The 22,641-nt window shown below is 54.2% G+C and overlaps 3 protein-coding genes across 7 annotated transcripts; 1 reads left to right on the forward strand and 2 right to left on the reverse strand.

Annotated features, from left to right (window-relative positions):
• Positions 1–91: 91 nt before the first annotated feature.
• TBX6 (T-box transcription factor 6) lies at positions 92–5,947 on the forward strand. Its single transcript, XM_003418840.4, has 8 exons — positions 92–1,168; positions 1,260–1,494; positions 2,440–2,707; positions 2,813–2,959; positions 3,037–3,107; positions 4,457–4,530; positions 4,613–4,796; positions 4,876–5,947. Exons 1-8 carry the CDS (start codon positions 1,051–1,053, stop codon positions 5,087–5,089), a joined length of 1,311 nt encoding a protein of 436 aa, XP_003418888.1. The 5' UTR covers positions 92–1,050; the 3' UTR covers positions 5,090–5,947.
• PPP4C (protein phosphatase 4 catalytic subunit) lies at positions 5,906–14,341 on the reverse strand. Of its 2 annotated transcripts, XM_023558910.2 has the most exons (9): positions 14,233–14,329; positions 12,647–12,824; positions 9,957–10,008; positions 8,766–8,816; positions 8,469–8,570; positions 7,656–7,829; positions 7,437–7,563; positions 6,454–6,643; positions 5,906–6,366 (listed from the first exon to the last, which is right to left on the reverse strand). In XM_023558910.2, exons 2-9 carry the CDS (start codon positions 12,805–12,807, stop codon positions 6,237–6,239), a joined length of 987 nt encoding a protein of 328 aa, XP_023414678.1. In that variant the 5' UTR covers positions 12,808–12,824; positions 14,233–14,329; the 3' UTR covers positions 5,906–6,236. The 2 variants fall into 2 exon arrangements, with proteins under 2 accessions (XP_023414678.1, XP_064151876.1); XM_064295806.1 differs by lacking the exon at positions 12,647–12,824 and having other exon boundaries at positions 14,233–14,341.
• A 2,401-nt stretch (positions 14,342–16,742) lies between these two features.
• On the reverse strand, positions 16,743–22,547 carry ALDOA (aldolase, fructose-bisphosphate A). Of its 4 annotated transcripts, none has more exons than XM_010598500.3 (9): positions 22,435–22,547; positions 19,405–19,537; positions 19,105–19,316; positions 18,556–18,610; positions 18,261–18,421; positions 17,810–17,893; positions 17,520–17,694; positions 17,158–17,357; positions 16,743–17,049 (listed from the first exon to the last, which is right to left on the reverse strand). In XM_010598500.3, the coding sequence occupies exons 2-9, from the start codon at positions 19,514–19,516 to the stop codon at positions 16,954–16,956; spliced, it is 1,095 nt and encodes a 364-aa protein (XP_010596802.1). In that variant the 5' UTR covers positions 19,517–19,537; positions 22,435–22,547; the 3' UTR covers positions 16,743–16,953. The 4 variants fall into 4 exon arrangements, with proteins under 4 accessions (XP_010596802.1, XP_064151875.1, XP_010596800.1 ...); XM_064295805.1 differs by lacking the exon at positions 22,435–22,547 and adding an exon at positions 22,125–22,145; XM_010598498.3 differs by lacking the exon at positions 22,435–22,547 and adding an exon at positions 20,858–21,037.
• Between the last annotated feature and the right edge of the window lie 94 nt (positions 22,548–22,641).

The raw sequence follows: 22,641 nt of genomic DNA on the forward strand, positions 1-22,641 counted from the left end.
AAGGGGGGGGACTCAAATGCAGATGCCTGGCCCTATAGACCTGCTGCTTTCTGAGCCCCGAGAGGTGTGGGGCAGGCACGGCCGTCCATGCTGGGAGCCTGCGTTCCTGGGTCCTGGCTTCAGCCATCTTCTCTGGGACTCAGGTTGGGTCTAGCGGCTGGTAGCTCCCTGGGCCCAGACTTGGGCTTGTCTCTGTCGTCCCGGCTTTAGCGTTTTGCCGCCGCCTAGGGGCAGCTCCTCTGGGAAGCAAGCCCGCCGCCAATTTCGCCTCCCGTCTTGCCTCGACTACAACTTCCAGCGGCACTAGCGAGGCTTGTATTTCCTTTGTTCTCCGCTTAGGAGCTGGGCCTGCTGGGAAGTGTAGTTCCGAGGTTACCCAGCACAGGACCTTTTGCCGTCAGCGAGACAAGTTTCCAGCCCTGGCCGAGGGTGGAGGTTTTTCAAAATGGGAACCAAGGAGCCCCAGGGTTTGCGCCTCACCTGCGGACTCCTCGAGGTCCCCAGTGCCCTGCGTAATAATCGGCTCAGTCCTCGGCCCTCCGGCCCTGCACTTACCCCCCAGTCGGGCTCCATCCTTCCAAGCCTTGTCCTCAAGTGAAGGGGGTGTCACCTGCCAGGAAAGTCTAGGGCGCCAGTGCCAGCCCCAGGACTCCACGCTCGTCCCCAGGGTCCAGGCCCCGCCCCTAGCCGGGGCTCCCCCCGTGGGAACGGTGACCAGCTGGCCGGAAGCGCCAAACTGCGTCCCCTGTCCGAGCCCCGGGGATCAATCAGGCCGAGGAGTTAATTATGTAATGAGGGAGCAGGGGGTCGGGACTAATGAAGGCGTCAAGGGGAGGGGGTAGGAGGGGAGGTTACCCAGGTATCCGGCCCCCTCTTGGACCCCTTCGAGGCCCTAGGGGTCTCCACCCCAACCCAACTCCAGGGCCCCAAAGAGGGGAGGGGCTGTGATCTTGGGTCTGGAAGGGGCTGAGCAGCGAGCTATAAAGGGGGCATCTCTCCACACTGGGGGGACTCAAGGCAGCGTGACCTGAGGCCAGACTAGACTACTCCATGTACCATCCACGGGAGTTGTACCCCTCCCTGGGGACCAGTTACCGCCTTGGGCCCCCCCAGCCTGGGGCAGACTCCAGCTTCCCGCCTGCTCTTGCCGAGGGCTACCGCTACCCGGGTGAGCATTGGGACTGGCTCCTGTGTAGGCGTCTGGGGAGACTGCGGCCCTCTGGCCCTCGGCTGGTTCCTCATCCTCCCCTCATCTCCAGATCTGGACACTCCCAAACTGGACTGCTTCCTCTCTGGGATTGAGGCTGCTTCCCGCACCCTGGCTGCACCGCCACCTCTGCCCCCTCTACCCCCAGTCCTGGGCACTGAGCCGGCCACTTCAGCCCCTGAGGCCCTCCACTCACTCCCTGGGGTCAGCCTGAGCCTGGAGAACCGGGAACTGTGGAAAGAGTTCAACTCCGTGGGAACAGAGATGATCATCACCAAAGCCGGGAGGTGAGGGGGGCTGGGCGAGGGTCAGAGGACCCAGTGTGTTCCTGGTGGGGGTCTGTTGGGAAAGGTAGAGTCACTGGTTTGGGGGCTCCTAGGAGGGTTGGAGCCCTGCCTCAGGTTAGAATATGATTGTGGCCTGGATTAGGGATTACTCTGTGACTGGATCAGGGCTCACTCCATGTCAAGGGTCAAGAGTCAGTCTATGGAGTTTGTAGCTGGGTTTGGGGAACAATCTGTGGCAAGGGTCATAGGTCAGCCTGGGCCATGGTCAGGAAGTCTGGCTGTGTTATAGGTCAGTCTGGCTGGAGTCAGGGGTCAAGGGCCAGCCAGGGACCAGCAGTAGGGAAGTATGGCCAGGGTCAGGGGTCAGTATGTGACTCAGGTAGGAGTCAGTATATGGAATGGTCTGGGGCTACCCTAGAGACTCACGGGTAAGTGGCCCTGTTAGATACAGGGATATGGTAGCATGTGACTTGTATTGGGCTTTCTTTCTAGGCCAGGAATTTAGGCACTGGGGTAACGAACCCTCTGCCCTGCTGAAGGCAGGGTATATTTTTTGAAGAGAATTTGTCCAGCAGCTGCAGATTGTGGGGCTGGAGATCAGGTGAGGAGACCAGGAGGCTCCTGGCAAGATGTCAGGGAGAAAAGTTTGTCACCATGCCTCTGCAATTGGTGTTTGAGGGGCTGCCAGTCAGGGGTCTGGCTCTGCTCCTAATTTGCTGTTTCACCCTGGTCAGATCACCTAACCTGTCTCGTTTCTCCATCTGTAAAATGGGACCAGACAACCTTCCAGCTCTAAGATTTTGCCCTCTCAGTTCTAATTCCACCTCCCTTGATGCTTCTGTGACAGAGCTGGGTGAACCTGTCCCTCTACCCTCTCTGCTGATACCATGCCCCCTCCGGCCAGTGGGTAGCTCCAGGCCTCTCTTATCCCCCTCCCCTGTCCAGGCGTATGTTCCCTGCTTGCCGAGTGTCGGTCATGGGCCTGGACCCTGAGGCCCGCTACCTATTTCTTCTGGATGTGGTCCCAGTGGATGGGGCCCGCTACCGCTGGCAGGGCCGGCGCTGGGAGCCCAGTGGCAAGGCAGAACCCCGCCTGCCTGACCGCGTTTACATTCACCCTGACTCTCCTGCCACCGGAGCCCACTGGATGCGGCAGCCTGTGTCTTTTCATCGTGTCAAGCTCACCAATAGCACGCTGGACCCCCATGGCCACGTGAGGCCCAGGCTGGGACCCCAGGATAGGGACTGGGGGTGGTGCTGGATGGGGGGCTAAGGCTGGGGTCGGGGGCAGGGAGTCACTCCCTTTCTTCCCTCTCAGCTGATTTTGCACTCCATGCACAAGTACCAGCCTCGCATACACCTGGTGCGGGCTGCCCAGCTTTGCAGCCAACACTGGGGGGGCGTCGCCTCCTTCCGCTTCCCGGAGACCACATTCATCTCTGTGACAGCCTACCAGAACCCACGGGTGAGTGGCCCTGCTTGAGAGGGTAGTGGCGCCCTACCCAGGCTGCAGGAGCTTTGACCCTGGCTGTGTACCCCCAGATCACACAACTGAAGATTGCAGCCAACCCCTTTGCCAAGGGTTTCCGGGAGAATGGCAGAAACTGTAAGAGGTAGGCGTTGTTCACTCACTCATTCAACAAATGTTTACTAACTATCCACTACGTGCCGGGCACTGTGCTGGGTGCCAAGAGCACAATGGTAAGTAAAAACAACAAAGACTTTTTTAGCATCTGCTCTGTGCCCCGCACAATTCTAGGCACTGGAAACACATGGATAGGATAAATAAAACAAGCCAAGGCTCCTGCCCTTATGGAACTGATATTTTAGTGGGCAGAGCAGACAGTAAACAAGAGAAGTAAATATTACATATTAAAGATAAGTTCTAAAGAGAAAAGAAATAAAGTAGGGAAGGAAGATAAAAGGGACTGGAGTGAGGTATTAGATAAAAGGCCTGAAAAGATCTCACTGAGAAGAGGACATGTGAGAAAAGATCAGAATGAAGCAAGGGAGGGCCAGCAGCTGTCTGAGGAAAAGCATGCCACGAAGCGGGAACAGCATGTGCAAAGGCCCTGAGGTGGGACCCTTCCCTGTAGTGTAGCTAGAGTAGAGTGAGGGGGTGAGTCAGAGATGATGTCAAAGTGGTGATGGGGAGCCAGATTGTTGCCAGTAATGATCTTAGTAATAATCTTGGCATCTAGTCTGAGTACAGCCCCCTCAGCTGGCTCCCAACCTCAAGGAGCATTTAGTCTGTTGGGAGAGAAAGACATTCCTCAAAGGATCGTCCTAATAAATGTAAAATTGTAACTGTGACAAAGGGTATCAGGCAGGATGTGTGGTGCCACAGAGATCAGGGAGGACTTCCTTGAGGAAGTTATGCTTGAACTGAGGTGAGAAGGATGAGTTAAACAGGCGAAGAAGAGACAGAAGGTTCCAGAGAGAGGCCTGGGTTGGATGACAAAGTAAGAGGGGCTGAAAGACAGCTAGTGTAGATGGAGCAGGGGGAGTAACGTGGGATGAGCTGGGGTCAGACCAGGCAGGGCCTCGTAGCTTGGGAAGGAGTCTCAATTGATCCTAAATGCAACTCCATGGGAATAGAGATGAAGTTTTAAGCCAGGGAAGAAATCCCAGCTCTGACCTGGTGGCTCAGTAGTTAAGAGTTCAGGCCGCTAACCAAGAGGACGGCAGTTTGAATCCACCAGCCGCGCCTTGGAAATTCTATGGGCAGTTCTATTCGGTCCTATAGGGTGGCTTTGAGTCAGAATTGACTCAAAAGCAATGGGTTTTCTGCCACTTTCTAGTCATGTAATTTTCGGGTTTTCAGTTTCTTCATCTGTAAAATGGGTATACTGGCACCTACCTGATAGGGTCCCTGGGAGGGTAAAGTACCTGGCACCTGGTAAGTGTTGTTATTACCACCACTACTGCTACCATCATCATCATCATCATCATTATTCCCTAGGGAGCGAGATGCCCGTGTGAAGAGGAAACTTCGGGGCCCAGAGCCAGTAGCCTCCAAGTCCTATGGGAGTGGAGGTGAGCGCAATTCCGATGGTGCTGGGGCCAGGCCTGCAGAGCTGACCCTCTCCCGCCCAACTTGTCCCTTCTGTCTCTCCAGATGCACCTGGTGGTCCCTGCGACTCCACACTGGGTGGGGATGTCCGTGAGTCAGACCTGGAGCAGGCCCCAGCACCCCGGGAAGCTGCCTCAGCCCCAGCTCCTCCATGTGGCGGCCCCAGTGCTGAGGCCTACCTTCTGCACCCCGCAGCTTTCCACGGAGCCCCTGGTCACCTTCCAGCCAGGTGAGTGGGACAAGGGCACAGGGTTGGGCTGTGCTGGGCCAGGGGTCCTTCACCGTTCTGATACCGTTTTCCACTTCAGGACCCCCAACTTCCCTGAGGCTCCAGACTCTGGGCTGCCAGCCCCATACTCAGCTGCATTCCTAGAGCTGCAGCCCACGCCAGGGGGCTCAGGGTACCCGGTAGCTCCACCCACAGCACCCTTTGCCCCACACTTCCTTCAAGGGGGCCCTTTCCCCCTGTCCTACCCGGGGCCTGGGGGTTACCTGGATGTGGGCTCCAAACCAATGTACTGAGCCAGTGCTGGCCCCTCTGCTTCCCTCTATCTTCCATCACAAACCTCCACTTCCCCTTCCCCCAGCCCTGTAGCCCCCACTTCCATTGGCCCCATCCCCCACACCAAATGGCTGCCTGGGCCTGCCCCCCCTTCACACTTTGATTTCACTCCCACCCTCCTCTGGCTTCAAAGCCTGAGCAGGGTTGCTGGGAGCCCAGCTGGGGCCAGCTTCCCCTTACCAGCTCTCACCTTGGTGTGAATGGCGGGAGGCTCTGCCTGGCCAAATGGGGCCACAGGCCAGCACCCCCACCTCCTGGGCCTCACCCTTGGGCTCAGGCATGTTCTACCCCCTTGCTCCAGTGCAAGCCACACCAATTTGTTCTCAGGACCAGAGTATTTTTGTTAATAAAACTTGAAAGACACCAGTGCTCTGGAAATGTTGGGCTAACGGTGTCTGGCTCTAGGTGGGGCTGGGTGAGCAAAGGCTTTGTGGGGAGACTCAGGCCCCAATCTAGACTTGCACTTTCCAGCTGCTTGACCTTGTTGTGCACATAAATCCACTCACTGGCCTTGTGCCTCAGTTTACTCTTCAGGAAAACGGGGTAACAATGAATCTTGTTAACGCTAGTTGTTTCGAGAATTAAGACTGCCCTGCACCTAGCACTGAGGAAGCCTTTGGTGGTCTGTCATCCCTGTTATTGGATGGGGACCTGGAGTTCCTGGGAAAGCTGAGAGGCCTGAGCCTGGCCTTCCTGGAGGATTAGGACTTTGGGGCAGTCAGAGCCTTATGTGCATCCCTGCGCACCCCCAATCAAGTCTGACACAGACCCAAAGACCATTTTTTCTGCTTTTATTAGAATTTTTTTTGTTCTTTTCTCAAAATTTTTATCTAAAAACAAAAAACCAAAAAAAAAAAAGACAAAGAAAAAGAAAAACAAACAATTATTGGAAACTTCATGGTTAAAGTGGGGGAAAAGGAGAGGCGGCGCATGGAGCTGAGGCTCCGACCTCTCCAGAGAAAGTCCTCACCCTCACAGTACCCTCTCGGTGGGGGGAGGGCAGTGCTGGAGACGCCCCCCCGACGCCCAACTTCTGTCTGGGGGAGAAAGCAGAGTCACAGTGGTCCGAGGGCCAGAGGGACTGGAGGGGACAGGGGGCCGCAGAAGTCACAGGAAGTAGTCGGCCACGGGCTTCTTGGAGGGGATGCCCCGAGTCTCCTGGGGAGCGGCCTCGAAAATGATGAAATCTTTCTGGAGATGTTCATCCAGCTCCAAGATGGCGGCCACATTCCCACAACTGGAAGTGGGAGGTCAGCAGTGTTTAAGGAGTGGGTCAGCCTAGGTCCCCCACCCCCACCTTGACCTCCTGGCCCAGCCAGCTCACCGGTAGCAGTAGTTGGGTGCTGACCACACAGTCAGCACAGTCTCATTGAAGTGCCACTTGTAACCTTCCATCACTAGCTGGTGGGCACGGCAGATCATGTCAATGTCATTGGCTGCATTGAACTGGGCAACTACGTCACTGCCAAATAGGTAGCCAGCCCCACGGGGGCTCACGCCCCAGCCTGTTGTATCTGAGGTAAATGAAAGTAGGGATGAGGTGAGGGTGAGGGTATCTCAAGGCTTCTCTGGTTGCCCGCTGCCCCTCATAGGTGAATAGCCTGCTGACCTCCTTCAGTTAATCTAAGGCCTGGGGGGCAACAGCATGGGGCCTGGATGTGTTCTAGGGATTTTAAAGGACAGGACAGCAAATGTCAGACCAGATAAACTCTGAAAGAGAATTTCTGAATAGCTGGGACCACCTCATAATCAGGGTGAACATATAATTTGCTGGGCAAACAAGTACACAAGAGTGAAAGGAAGCACTCATTGTAACAATGCCAGTGTCAACAGGACGGTCGGAGCAAACCAAGAGGCAGGTTATTCTGTGCCATAACAGGGCAGACTAGGAAGGGTAGGAGACCTGGCTTTATTCCCCGGCTCTGCTCCATAATAGGTGAGAAAACCCACAAAATAAGGGATCCTCAGAGACTATCATTCTGGGAGACTGACCTCTGCAAAGCTGCTGACAGGTTCTGAGGCCCCGCTGCATTCAGGAAGCCAATGATTTTGTCTTAAACAATCTTTGGAGCCATGATATACATGCCCCAACCCACTCACTGAACTCAAGGCACCCAGCTACCTGTGCTCTACCTGCCCCTCACTGGAGGGTTCCAGCCAGCCAGAAAGGCAAGCACAGAAGCCGGTGAAGACCAGCCCAGTCCTGCTCTGTCTCAAACTCACCTGGCTCGACTGTCCCTTCAAGGGCCCCCTCAGTCTCTTGCCAAAGTAAGAGCAGAGACCCCTGTCTCTTCTGTCTGCCCTCACCTTCAGGATCAGACCACAGCAGGTCACACATGGGGCCATCATGAGGCACCTCTTGCTTCCGGTCAATTGTCCGGATCTGGTCTAGGGTCTGGATGGAGGGGGAGAGACCTCCGTGCACGCAGAAGATCTACAGGGGAGAGCAAGAAGGAAGCAAAGGGAGACTGAACCCTAGGGTCTCTACCATGCCCCAACCCCTACAGAGCCCCGTGGCCAGCCCACCTTGCCATCGATGATGGCCGACAGGCTGAGGTAGTCAAAGATCTCAGTGCAGTAGCGCCACACGGTCACGGAGCCATACTTGCGCAGGCACTCGTCATAGAAGCCATAAACCTGGGTGATCTGGCGGCTCTCATGGTTGCCCCGGATCAGGGTGATGCGGTCAGGATAGCGAACCTGGGGGTAGCCACCAAGCCAGGGCTGAGCCTCGGCTCAGTGCCTCTCTCATAACCCCACTGTCCCTCTACCAACTCGCCTCACACCTGCCAGTCCCACTCCTTCCCCATCACTGTCGCCCCGGGCCAGATTCATGTATCAACTATTGCCTGTGCTGCATCCGCCTCACAGGCCCCCTCAGCTCCTCCTTCAGGGGATGCAAACCTGACCCCACCCTATCACCTCCTCTTCCATCCACCAGATACAGACCCAAGCCCTTAGCAAGACATTCAAGGCCCTCTGCCATCTGGCCCCTTACTACCTCTCTTACCACCAATACTGTTATCTAGCCATGCTCAATGACTTGCCACCACTCTTTAAACAATGTGGGCTTCTAGTCCCTCCCCCAGGATTGCTGCCCTGTGAATCTCACGCTCAAAGGGTCCCATCAGATGCCCCTAAGTCAAGGAAGCCTTCTTTGATCACTCCCCATGCAAGCAGATTCCGTCCCTCTGTCTGTTCTTAAGTTGGACACGCTGCAGTGTTCTAGATGGTACAGCTTAGTGTTAAGTGGTGGGAGTGGGAGATGAGGGTGGAAAGGTGAAAACTAGTCACAGTTAGGCGGCCTAGACTTGGGGTCCAGAAACCAGTGGCTCCCACCTTAAGTGCCAGCAGCAGGAGGAACGTTTCGACGCTGTAGAAACCACGGTCCACAAAGTCCCCCATGAAGAGGTAGTTGGTCTCAGGGACGTCGCCACCCACCTGGGGGGAGAAAGGGTTCCACTTGGTTCTGAGTCCATTTTTTTGTCACACTGAGGCCCTTCTTTCACAAAACATTCCATCTCGCTAAAGATCTCCTGACCCCACTCCACTCACCAAATTAAAGGTTCTTCTCTACTATCCCCTCCCCGCCCCCACCTCGCTGGTCACCTCACACAGTGTTTCCCTCATACTCACTCTGAAAAGCTCCTTGAGGTCATAGAATTGTCCATGGATGTCGCCACATACCTGGGAAGTGGGAAAGTGGGTCAGAATTCACATAGCACAAGTCTTTGTTTCCAGGAGTTACCCTTCACAGCGCCCACTGCTTTAGAATCTTACTTGGTATTGTAGATTGAATTGTGTCCACCCAAATAAGTGCTGTAAATCCTTACACCTATATCCGTGGTTGCAGAGCCCTGGTGGCGCAGTGGTTAAGAGCTCGTCTGCTAACCAAAAGGCTGGCAGTTCAAATCCAACAACTGCTCCTTGGAAACCCTATGGGACAGCTCTACTCCGTCCCATAGGGTTGCTATGAGTCGGAATCGACTTGACAGCAACGGCTTTGGTTTTACACCTGTGGTTATGATCCTGTTTGGGAATGGATTTTCTCTGCTGTGTTAACGAGGCAGCGTTAGTGCAGGGTGTCCTATATCAATCTCTTTTGAGATATAAAAGAACAGATTAAGCAAAGATTAAGAAGGCAGAGGTGGGGGAAGAGAGATACCACACCACATGAAGATCATCAAGGAACTGAGAAACAGAAGGTGAAGAAAGCCAAGAACCTTCCCCTAGAGCCCAGAGAAGAGAAAGCCTTCCCCTAGAGCTGGCGCTCTGAATTTGGACTTCTAGCCTCCTAAACTGTGAGAAAACAAATTTCTGTATGTTAAAGCCACCCACTTGTGGTATTTCTTATAGCAGCACTAGATAACTAAGACACCTGACTAAGCCTCTATTTCTCAGGGACAAAAGTCTACTCTCCCACCCCAAATTGGCCTGGTCTAGAAATCACCCACCATCCCACACTGAGTGCCAATGGTTCTGTGGGCAAGAGCTAGAGACACTTCTCTCCAGCGAGGCTTGCAGCTCTTGGAGGACCTGAAGCCTTCCTCCTCCCACTTCCCTCAAGGTACACAGAATAAAGTTACTAACACAAGGCCAGAGAAACTCAACGGAGTAGAACTACTCACCAAACTAGAAGTCCTTCTGCTCTGGTCAAGAGTATCCCCCACCAAATAAAAGACCCTTCCCATAACATCTACTTCTTATATATAGCTCCCTTGAAGACAGATGGGGCTTTCTGGGTCCCCAGGAATGCAAGGTGGACCTAGGGAGGCCGCAAGGCTAAGGGGAATGCCCACGTGCCTCTGGAAGGACAGGGGTACTCACTGTGACTGGCGAGTCCACCCTCTGCACGTTGCTCTCCTCCACTAAGATCTCTCTGGAGACAGGAGAAGACCAGGGTCACCTCAGCCAGGCCAGCCCAGCCCAATTCCTGACCTTTTTTTGAAGGGAGGGGAGGACATGAGGTGGTCCTTGAACCTCTAGGGGACAGGAGTGAGGTCTGCAATTTCCCCAGGGCAGGGTGACCTGGCCTCCCCACTGCACATCCTTACATGGCTGCCTACTACCAGAAGGACAAGGTCCAGGCTTCTATTCCAGCATTCAAAACCCCTGCAAGTAGGCTGGGACTTTCCCAGCCTTGGCTCCCTTTCTCACATCCAGCATTCACTCCCAGAAAACAGGTCTCTTCATCTCCACACGGAGCCTTCTGCTCAAGCTGTACCCTCAGCCTGGAGTCCCACCTGAGGCTGTGCCCTTAGCTGAGATCTTACAGTCACTCTCCACCACTCACAGGGTGCTTCTCCCAGACTGCCCAAAGACATAGGGCGGTGCCCTGGCAGACCAACCGTCAGATGCACCTTCCAAGGGATGTACTAGTCATACTTTTTCAGTAACTGCTTACAGGTGGTGAAGACTTTATTCTTTTATTTCTCCTTGTAGTACGGTCAAAGAGCCCTGGTGGCACAGTAGTTAAAATGCTTGGCCGCTGACCGAAAGGTCTGAACCCACCAGGCTCTCCTCAAGAGAAACATGTGGCAGTCTGGTTCCACAAAGGTTTACAGCCTTGGACCCCCTATGGGGCAGCTCTACTTTGTCCTACAGGGTGGCTATGAGTTGAAACTGACTCAACGGCAGCAGGTTTTGGTTTTGTAGTACAGTCTACTTCAGTGAGCACAAGGTAAAATCGTTTTGTCAGTTACAGACATCCAACTTTAGTACCACGTTTCTAAATTTTGTCCCTGATAACAGCAGTGTTGAACACTCGCACTCATACCATGCGTCGAGACTGTGTTAGAGTTTTCCATGGATGACCTCATGCAATTGAAAAACCACCCTCAAAGGCAGGTACTATGATGATTCCCATTGCACAGATAAAGAGACTGAAGCCCAGGAGGCTACTGGTGTGGCTGGGATGGTACAGGTGGGATGGGAACCTGGGCAGCCTGGCTCCAGAGTCCAACTCTTATCAAGCTATCCTGACACGAGGGACCCAAGCACTTCCCCAGCCCTCACTCTTGCTGCCAGGTCTCCTCACACTAGACCGTGAGCTCCGAGCTTAGGGAATGGGAGGACTCACGTCTCACAGGGGTCTCTATACAACCAAGACAGAGGAAGGGAGGTTTGCCCTGGTTTTCTGGGAACAAGGTGGCACTGGCGGTGGTCAGAGAGACCATAACAACTGGGCTCTCCCACGTGTACTGCACCTTCCACATCAACTGCTTATCATGACCTTTCCAATGGACTTAGGAAGGGGTTTTTTATCCTTACCTACCAGAAAAACAAACCCAGGCTTAAGGAAAAGAGTGGCAGAATCAAGGTTACAAAAGAGCGGCTGAACTGGAACTCAGGAGGCCCAATTTCCTGAGAATTCCTGTCAGGCCCTTCCAGACCCCAGGTCAGAACCTGAAACTCAGTCACATCACATACAGGGCCCTCACTCTCTGCAAAACCCCTCCTCAGTGCCAGTGGGGCCCCACTGGGAACAAGGCCCAGATTCCGACCCCAGCTCTCTCACTTGCAGCACATCACCAGCCCTCTTGTGGCTCGCACCTGCTCCCTTTACTTCCACAACTAATACTACCTTCGTTAAGTGCCTACCAATGTGTCTGGCCCTGTCCCTAGAGATGAAGAATCTCATCTGAGCCTCACAATCCCTGAGAGGCTCAGAGGTGAAATGACTTGACCAGGATCCCATCGCTTATAAAAATATATATATATATATATATATAGCAGTGACAAAACTAGGATTCCTAATGAAGACTGCCCGATTCAAAAGCTTCTGCCCCTTTAACATGTTAATTTTTTAATAGAAGAAATTTCAGCAGACCTTCGTGGTTCCCAGGGTAGGAATCTATGTGCACTGGGAGCACGCTGAAGCCCACAGCACCACCTGCCTCAGCCTGGGTCCCTGCTGGGTGCCCAGAAGGCCATGGCCAAATGCTAGAGTTGGTCTTCCTTCAGACTGGACCCGGGACGATGGTGGCCGACTCAGGCCTGAGCCTAGTACCTCCTACCTCCACTTCCATTCCAACTGGGCAGGACCCTCCCAGCCATCAGTCATAGCTCCCTGCTGCCTCTCACAGCCCACTTCAAAATCTCAATGTCTCTTCTTGACCATCAATGGGCATGGACAACCTGGATGCAAAACCAAAACCAACTCACTCTCCACCTAGCTCTAAGATCTTAGGCAAAACATCATCTTCTCTGAAGCTAGTTTCTTCTTCTGTGAAGTAGGATAAGTACTCAACCCTGCCCTGCTATTCCACAGGATGGCTGCAAGGAGCAATAAAGAATGAATGCCCAACTTCTCCACTGCTCTGAAAACTTCAGCATGCTATTCAAGTATCAGTTATCACCACACTGATCCAGGTTAAACAGTGGGGGGCAGCAACTGGTTGAAGGTTCCTAAAAATGCCAGTTTTGGGCTGGTCTGGTCAGAGGATTTCCTTGAGCTGGCAAAACACAGGAGTCACAGACAGGCATTTAAAAAGGGTGTTCACCATCCCCGTGCGGACCGTGTCTGGCTGCAAAGGATCTGTTTGTGCGCAGCAGAGCCAAGCAAAGAGCCTGATAGCCACAGGTCCAGAACCCTGCCACTTCCTTGCTGGGTGACCTCAGTCAGGTCATTTGGTTTCCAGGAGTCATGGCCTTCTCTTCGGCAAAATGGGCAAGTCATTCCAACCTCTCAGGTTGCTGTGGGGAGGAAATGGATTTAAGTTTCTTGCCAGTACAGGACCAGGCTATTAGCGGGCCTGTTGTTCAATAAAGGAGCCCTGGTGGAGCAGTGGTAAAGCACTTAGCTACTAACCAAAAGGTTGGTGGTTTGAACCCACCAGCCACTCCATGGGAGAAAGATATAGCAGTCTGTTTCCATAAAGATTACAGCACTGGAAACCCTATGCGGCAGTTCTACCCTGTTCTGTAGGATCACTACGAGTTGCAATCAACTCGATGGCAATGGGTTTGGTTTTTCAATAAATGTAAAGTAATTCGGTCAGCTTCTCCCACAGTTCTCCAGCCTGATGGAAGTCAGTCAACTAACTCCTCACAGGAGGCAGGTAGTCTCTTCATGTTACCCACACACCTAAGGGCCTGCACTCTTGACTCCCATCCTGCTTAGAATGCCCTTCCTCACAGTCCTGTTCCCATCAGCTATCCAAATCCTCTTAATCCTTCAAGACCTACAGTCTCATAGGAGCTTTCCTTGATGACTTCAGTCCACGTCAATGGTGCCCTTTTCAGCATAATATTAACACCTAATGATTTCTGAACACCTACGTTGTACCAAAGCGCTATGCTCAGCTCATTCCAGGCACTAGCTCACTGCATCTTCACAACCATCTTATTCAGTACTATTCCCACTTTATAGATGAAGAAATTGAGTTTCAAAGAGCACACAACCACAAACACAGCCAGTAAGTGCCAGAGCTCATGTTCAAACCTAGAGCCATCAGATTCCAAAACCTGTGCTCTTTAGTACTTCCGATAAAACAATGAGTTGAGCCTCCCTGAAGCCAATACTTAATTCATGTTGGCTTATTTGTTACTTCTTAGGCTCCCACACTGAGCATGACTCCACTGAAGCTGGACTACACCTTCCTGCATTATGGGACAGGACATGGAGAACTGCCTTCAGCCTCCATCCCTTACTTGCTCGTAACTCTGAACATGAGATTTCTCACCTATAAAATGAGAACAGTATTACCTTCTTTTAAAGGTTGTTGGTAGAATTAAAACAATTCTGTAAATCACAGAACCTTCAGCTTTCCTGCCTCGAACTTTTGACTTTGCCACCCCTCCTTCCTTATTCTTCAAGACCTGTCCCAAAGTTCAGCTCCTCGAAGAAGCCTTCTCTGTGCCCCCAGATACATGGGTTGTTTCTCTGAGCTTCCTAAGCCATTTCTAGAAGTCCCTTTTACGCCACTAAAAAAACATTATCTGATACTTTATCTGGGTCCGTCTTCCCCAACAGGCTGGTGCCTCCTGGAGGAACGAGGAGAATATTCTGTACCTCTCTGGGAATCTTCCAGAATGGGGCAGGCCCAAAGTTTTCAGCTTCGTTTGCCCCAGGCCAGAATCCCTGGACGGCAACCGGGCTCACCTGGCTTTGGCGCACAGGGCTTTGACTTCACTCTCCTTGATGAGCTCGCAGCGCCGGAGCTGCTCAATCTGCCGGTCCAGGTCGCTGATCTCCGCCATGGCACACCCCCGGCGCGGGTCAGAGTCGGGGCCACCGCCCCCTCCTTACCGCACAGGGGTCTCCTGGGAAAGGCGAAGACGAGCCCGCGGATCGAAGTGTCAGTGCGGGCCGCTGGGGGGCAACTCGGTTCCGAGGCTGGCCCGCCCCCCACCACCTCCGCCTCCCCTTACATCGGCCCCCAGACCCCCAGCGTCCCACAGCCCTGGCCGCACCCCCGCTAACTCCCATCGAACCCCGCGGGTCCCGCGCTAGGAACGGTGGCCTAGAGGGGTCTGTGACTATTACCGCCGCCGCGACTCCGGTTCGGGCTCTCAGGCTCCTGCCTCCCTCCTTTCCTCCGCTTTGGGCCGCCGCCGCCGCCGCTTCTACTTCCGGCCCCGCCGCGGAAGCAAAGGGAGGCCAGTTCCGCCGCGCGCCGGATGTGGCGTCATACACACCCCCCTACTTCCCCGCCGCGCCCTTAACTCCACCTCTCAAGCCAGGAATAGAAATGAGGTGAAGGAACCGGATGTTGGCAACATGCGGGCGGAAGTTATCGCCGGCTTCGCTCGCAGGTGCTGAGAGGGAAATTAGAAACCTTGATACGGTGCCCTGCTGTTTCAGTTAGGGAAACTGAAGTTGCAGCTGGCCTTGTAACTTCATGTTACACATTTTGACCTGTTTTAGTCAGCCTCCCCCACTACAGTCCTTGAGGAATGGAACTTTCGTTCATCATTGCATCCCCAGTGCTTAGAACAATGCTTGGCACGTAGTAGGCTTACATATTTGTTTAATGGATGAAAGAATCCCAGACCAAGTCTGTCTTCCCAGGGAAATCTTTGCCATGGAGGAGCTCCAAAGTTAGTCTACCTTTCTCACACCAAGCCTATGCCTCAGGCAGCATGACTTCTGATTCCAAAATGGTCCCCTGGACACCCCTCAGTTGTTTCCTGTTGCCTGCTTTAAAAGAGGACCCTGGCTCAGCGAGATTAGGTAACTTGTTCATGGTTGCATAGTTAAGAATTTGAGGTTTGAATCAAGGTTGATATTTGAATCCAGCAAAGCCGTGTTCTTAATTCTAATTCCTTTTTCTATCACTTACCCTTCTCGAACTGTTAATCATTACAAAACTTATATATCCCAAACTCCTGAAACTTGCATTTGAAGTCCTCTGTTTCTCTATTCTTTTGCTGCAGGTAGGGAAAGCTATTGGTCTTTAAGCAAAATCTCCACCTTTTTAGTCTTCTGAGTCTTTTAGAATGTCCTCCTTACCAACTTCTACTGATCCTTTGTTTTACTTCAGATGCTTCTCAGAGAATTGAGGCTAGCTACAGCAGTGAGGCCAAAGTCTGGAGGGTCACTAGGGGTGAGTTTGGTTTGAGGACATGGGTAACAGATGCCAGTGTGCAGAGATAGAGCCCAAATTTTTAAACTCCTCTAGAAGATTCTAGGTAAGTCAGTTCTATGAGGATTATTGCAGGTATTCTTTACAGAGAGGAGGTCAATTTTTTTCATGAGTGGGGAGCTCAAACAGGACAGGGTCCTCACCAGGAAAGGCTGGGGGTGAGGAATATTGCAGGGAACTTGGGGAGTGGCAGCAAAACTTGGTCCCCGGTTGTGGCTAGGATCTTTGGCAGCTGGTGTTACTGCTACAGTGCAGTCTGAGTGATTGAGGAAGAATTCAAGGCATGGCATAGGACCCTCACTGGCTTCATGAATGGCACCAGCTACAGAGGCTCAGTTCTTAACCTGAAACCTGAGCTCCACAATTGTGCATCTGTGTATATCTGCACTGTTGAGGATGTTGGAGAGGATTCTAAATTCCTCAAGTGGTTCCACAGCCCAAAAACTTAAAAAACTGATTCTAATCCCATTTCCTGTTAAGATGGGGAAACAAAGGAGCTCAATAGTGTATCTTAAGGCGATTTGAATTAATAATCCTGTTTCTACCAGAAACAGTACTATCTTGGGTAAGATATCCCTAAACGTGAACTGGGAATGACAATACCTAATCATACAGAGTGCTTATTACATTGCCTGGCTCACAGCACTCAGAAAATGTTGACTTTTATCAGCAGCTGTTTTTGTCATGGGGCCTTCTGCACCCATGAGCTCTGGGCCTAAAAGTGATACTGCGTCTGTGGCCTCCTAAGACTTAAAACAGTGCACACACGCACCCCCCAACCGTGAGCCCTATCAGATGCTGCTGGTAGAAGGGGTGGAGCACTAGCAATGGTTCAAAGAAAATTTCACAAGCTCTCCACCTTCCTCAAAGCCCTGGGTAAATATAAAACAGAGCAGGAAGGTCCTTCTCCACCCTCTCACCCTTTTCCTGCCGAGGAAGAACAGAAAACAAAGGTTCTTTCTTCTTCTAGGCTCTGCCACCTTACCCGGCCCTCCCTTGCCCCACGCAACAGACACGGACAACAGACTCCCCCTTAAATAGTTATTTATTGGCAGTGGGCTGGAAAGGGTGATGGAGTTAGCATTCACAGACAATACCACACACCAATGTCACCAGGGCGGCAAGAGTGATAGGAAAAGAGTGGCCTGGAGCCCCGGATGAGGCCCTCCCCTCAAGAGTGAGAATGGGAGGGGACAGGGGCCTGGAGTGTTGATGGGGCAGCCTTAGAACACCTCCACTTAGTAGGCATGGTTAGAGATGAAGAGGGACTCACTGGCTGCAGCCCCAGCCTGACCACTTGGGATGTACTTTCCTTGGCAGGCGAGGCTGTTGGCCTAAGAGGGAAGAGGAGCCAGAGTGAGGCGAGTTCTCCTCAGAATCCCATACACCCAGGCACCCTGCCCACCTCCTGCCCCAGCCCACCTCCTGCCCCACATCCTTACCAGGGCTCGTTTGACATACTCCTCCTGGGCAGCCTTCAAGTTCTCCTTCTTCCCACCCCAGGCCTTCAGGGCAGAGGCCTGCAGGGCTCGGCCATAGGAGAAGGTCAGGGCCCATGGCTTCAGCAGGGGGCACTTGTTGATGGCATTGAGGTTGATGGATGCCTCCTCCTCACTCTGGCCTCCAGAGAGGAAGGTGACTCCTGCAGAACAAGTGATATGGGGGAGGAGGGCTGTAGTAAGAGACCCAGGGAACTTGGTAGGAACTCCTAGAAGCTGCCCTGGAAATCAGGCCAGATAGGCACGAGGATTATGGGTACAATTCATCCACCTCCCAGTAGGCAAGATAAGAGTGCGAGCCTCACCAGTAACAGCGGGGGGCACTGTGCGACGCAGTGCTGTAACAGTTGCCATGGCAATCTCCTCATGAGAAAACTTCTGTGTGCAGGCATGGCCTGGAGTTACCATATTGGGCTTCAGCAAGGTACCTTCCAGGTATACATGGTGGTCACTCAGAGCCTTGTAGACAGCAGCCAGCACCTAGAGAACAGTGGGGTGGGGTGGGGCAGGGTGGGGTGGGGTACAGGGTTCAGACCCAGGGTCCCCCACCCAGCTGTCCAGCCCACCACGCTACCCAGGCAGGAAAGCAACCTACCTTCTCAGTTACATACTGACAGCGCTTCAGGTCATGGTCCCCATCAGGGAGGATCTCAGGCTCCACAATGGGCACGATGCCATTCTGCCGATGAGGGACAGGGCAGCTGTGAGGGTTACCTTATCAGAAGCCCCACCTATAGCTCCACAGCCATTGGCCAAGATCTTATCTCCATGACCACAGGGACTCGTGGCGGCAAAGCCCTCATCTCGGACTGCAGAAGACAGGCATCTCCTCCAGATCCACCCTCGCAATCCCTACTCTGCTCTTCTGCCTCAGAAAGCCCTTCTGGGTGTCCTCAGCGAGGCCAGGCCTGGGGCCCAATCTGTGCCTAGTATCAGGAACAGCTGCCATTAAGGAGGTAGGCATCCTGGCAGATGGGTGGCAGGCTAGCTGGCCCTATGGAACTAAATAAGGTGGGAGGAGGCCTGTTGGGGACCTGCGGGCCTACCTGCTGGCAGATGCTGGCATAACGGGCCAGCACATTGGCATTTTCCATGATGGCGAGGGCTGAGGGGGTATGTTCTCCAATCTTCAGCACACAGCGCCATTTGGCGAAGTCAGCTCCGTCCTTCTTGTACTGGGCACAGCGCTCAGAGAGCCCATCCAGCCCTGAAGAGGAGACAGCAAAGTCAGAGAATGGTGGGAGGAGGGGAGCATGAGGCTCTCACTCACCCTCAGCACCTGAGAGGGGTACCAACCTGGGCAGACTGGGTTAGTAGGGTGGGGAGCTAAACAGTTCTCACCTTGGGTGGTGGTCTCGCCGTTTGTTCCTGCCAGGGGTACCACGCCCTTGTCTACCTGTTGGGGTGGGGGGACAGGGGAAATGACCTCTATACCCTACCCTTCCCCCACTGCAGCCCCAATCTGCCCCCAACCTTAATCTCTCAAGTAGCAGTTCATGGTTTGCAAATGTTTTTACTCAGTTACAATATCTGATCCTGTGAAGCAGTACACATAGGAATATTATTTGAGGAAGAATGTCAACTGAATTCGGTATCAGGAGGCTTAGACTCTGCTACTTATTAACTCTGCGAGCAAAACACTTTGACTTCCCTGAGCCTCTGGTTTCTCAACTGTAAAATGGGGACAATATTTCCCTCTTAGAATTGTGAAGCTTAAAAATACCAAGTAGGTAACCTGTCTCCAGCTTTTCTTATGCATTCTTCAAAGATCTGGGCAGACTCCACCCAAGTTACCAGGCTCCTATGCCCATTCCCCCCACCCCCATTACTCTGGATTGCTTTCCCCCAGATCCATCCCAAATCTCACATCCTGAGGCCCAGCCCCCTCACCTTGATGCCCACAACACCGCCCTTGGATTTGATAACTTGGGGGAAGGGACGCCCATCATCCGCCTTCTGGTAGAGTGTCTCGTGGAAAAGGATGACACCCCCAATGCAGGGGTTCACGCGGTCATCGGCAGTCAGCAGCAGCTGGCGGTAGAATCGCCGGTTCTCCTCGGTGTTCTCAGTACCAATGGACTGCAGCCGCTTGGCAATGCTTCCTGGAGGGGAGTGTCAAACAGGAATAAGGGATCAGCCTGCCACCCCCAACCCTGAGTCCTCCTCCCCAGCTTTGTCTCCTGCCCGCACCGGTGGACTCATCTGCAGCCAGGATGCCCTTGCCCGGAGCCACAATGCGATGAGCGATGTCAGATAGCTCCTTCTTCTGCTCCGGGGTCAGCGCTGGGTATTGATGGGGCATGGTGGTGGTAGTGGCAGGTTCCTGGGTAGAGGAAGCAGGTGGGGGAGGACTAGTTAGCTGGGCCTTCCCATCGTCTCCCAAACAGCAGTGTCCCTTGCCTGGAGGTCAGGGCAAATGTTCCCTACCTCCCCTGCCCCACACCCGGCAGGCCCTGAGCCATTTCCTGTCCCCAACTCTCCCCTATACCCGGCTTCCCTAAACTAGGCCTGCCTCCTGTACCTTTCCTAACTCTGTGTGTTGCTGGGTGTTGCCCAGCTGAGGGTGGGGTTGTGCACTGGCATCTGGGGTAATGGAAAAGGCCAGAGCCAATGACAGATGGGTCATGTAGAAGCTGGACCCTTCTGGCTTGCGCCTTGCCATGGGGTCACCTTGCCTAGAAGCAAAACCGAACCGGAGTATTTTAGAATTAAAAGATCACATACAGGGCAGAGAGCCCAACCCCCTCATCCAAAAGGGTCCAGAGAAGGGAAAGGGCTTTGTGCTCAAAGCCACACAACACAACGGCCAGATCTGAGATTTGAACCCAGATCTTCTGACTGCCATAGGGGTGTGTTCCTTCCAATCCACCTTAACTCCCAGGGCTAGCCCAGGCTCCCATGCCTCAAGGACATTCCAAGGTCAAGCCCCACCTCCAGGTTAAACCCATTATAAAGAAGTTATTAAGAAAAAAGCAAAAGGGCAATAAGAGGCCCAGGAAAGGGCAGCAGAGCTTGTAGGCCCCACGTGGAGAAAAAGGTAAGGTCTGTCGTCCTCACTGCTCATACAGGAAAAAAATGTGGAGGAGAGGCAAGTGCCCCACCCCTTCCCCTGAAAAATATTCCTGTCTACTCGGATGGCTGCAGCTGTTCCAAGCTCAGAATCAAGGTCACCCGGTGAGGAAAGACAAGGAAAGTATTAATGGGTAAGCACATTCAGTCAAGGGGTTTCCCCTCATCACCAGGGGAGCCCCTTTTCCCAGGAAGGGAACAACCTCTCACTTGTGGGAGCCCTGAGGTGGCATATAGGGTAGTCCCCAACCCTCGCTATCTCTTAGGATCTCTGTAGAGACAAAGGTGCCATAATTCGTGCAAGAGAGGGGGACGATGGTCCTCCACCTCATCCTGCTTCCTCCTCCGCCATGACTCAGCGCGCGGAGTCACTGCATTGCGCAGCAAACCGAGGTAGCTTAAGTTGGGGAAAGTTCGGGGGTCTGGGCTGGGAGCTGGAGTGTGTGTGTGTGATGGGGCAGGGCGAAATACTGGGATGTGGGGGTCTCCGAACCAACGCCCGCCCCGCCACTGTCCCCTGGACCCTTCTCCACTGTCCCTGATCTAACCCTCGCACGTGGCCAGGGGCGCTCACCTGGCACAGGAAAGGGGTGGACTTGAGGACTGCAGCGGCGGAGGGCGGCGGGTGGACTGCGAGAACGAACACAGCGGTCGTCACCAGCACTCGAGTTCTGCGGCGCGTTCCGAAAAGAACGCAGCCTATTCAGCTCCCAAGGGGGCGGGCAGCAGGGAGGCGGTACCAGACCCTTTAAAGGCACCGCACCACCCTCCGCCGGGTTTTTTCCTTTACAGGGGGCAGGGGAGCGCCCCAGCGTCCAATTGCAGGGTAGTAACTATGTCAGAGGCCGCCCCGAAAAGCAAAGCCCGGAGGCGGGGCTGGGAGGCGACAGGGGGGCGAGAACTTGATCCCTCCCCTGCTCCCCCGGACGTGACTCGGGCCACATCCTGCGGGTCGCCAGGGCCCTCCCCTTCTTCTCTTTTCCCCCAGCCTGGCGCGCTCTGGCCTGCCGTGACTCAGCCCGATTTTTGGCACCAGGGAAGTTGGGGGCAGGGTGGGGGTAAGCGCGTGGAAGACCCAGGAAAGATGAAGGCTCAGCTTCCCCACCCAGGCCAGCCCAGCGGCCCGGGCAGCACCAGCTTCCAGTCTGCGTTTAGGCAGCGTGTCACATTGTAACAGAATCGAGAGGTCGGGCGTCTACTGCGGGCTCTCAGCGCAGGGCCCGAGCCGCCCCCTTCCCGCGTCACCTGCCCAAGCTTAAGAAAGGCAGAGGAGAGGGCGGAGAGTTGACGCACAAGGAGCGCGAGCCGGCGGCTGGGGCTGGCGCGGGCGGAGGCGGGGCGGCAGCCGTGCCGGGTGTGGGCCCGGCGAGCGCCCCCGCCTCCTGCGTCCCATCCGGGAAGAGCAGCCGTGCCCGCGCACGCGCTCTCCGCCCACGGCCGGCGCGGACAAGCCGGAGCCTCCGCAGCCACTGAGAAACGCGGAAATTGGCCTGCCGTGGCTCGGACCAAACAAGACTCGGGAATGTGAAACATCTTCCTTGGACCTGACTTCCCTCCAAAATAAAATCCGTCCCCGAGTTGATAAAACCAAAGACCAAACCCGTGGCCGTCCAGTAGATTCCGACTCATAGCGAAGCTACAGGACAGAGTAGAATAGCCCCGTATGGTTTCCAAGGTGCCGCTGGTGGATTCGAACTGCCGAGTTTTGGTTAGCAGTCGAGCTCTTAGACACTCCCACAAAATTCCCGAGCTTTCCATTCCCCCTGGCCAGGCCTCCCCTCCCCCATCCAGACCCCCACAACCCAACCCCACTCCCGGCTCCGTTCCAGCCGGTGGCCGACCTGCGAGGAGGCTGAAGGATCCGGCAGAGCCTGGTCAGCAGTGAGTGCGCCAGCTGCACTGGGGCTGGGTTATAAGGCCGCTCCTGTCCACCCTCCCCCCCACCCCACTGTCCCAACCTTCTCCGGTGACCCCTGCCCTTTTCCCGCCACGGATTCGCTGGCAGGGACCTATATTTAGGGAAACCTGAAGCCCCTGACATTCACACCAGCATAGGGCCCAAAGTGGGAGCAGGGTGAGGGAAAGGGAAGAAGTCACAGACCTGCCCTACTGGAGGGGGCGGCGGGAAGAGGGAGGGCTCTGCCCACTCACCAGCAGTAAAGGAAAAATTTCTTCCTTGGAAATCCAGGCTGAGGCCCTTGGTTGTCAAGGGAAATAAGCCTTTGGGCAGGGATCTGTGGAGAGGGTAGAAGGGTGCTCAGAGGGTGTGGCTCTCCTTGCCTTCCTCCCGGTGGCCCCTGCGATGAGCCCCTCCTCTCCTGACTGGACTTTGGTGGTGGCTGTTGTGATTCTCTGGAG

The sequence above is a fragment of the Loxodonta africana genome, chromosome 12 (genome assembly GCF_030014295.1).
Source record: "Loxodonta africana isolate mLoxAfr1 chromosome 12, mLoxAfr1.hap2, whole genome shotgun sequence".
NCBI classification, from domain to species: domain Eukaryota; kingdom Metazoa; phylum Chordata; class Mammalia; order Proboscidea; family Elephantidae; genus Loxodonta; species Loxodonta africana.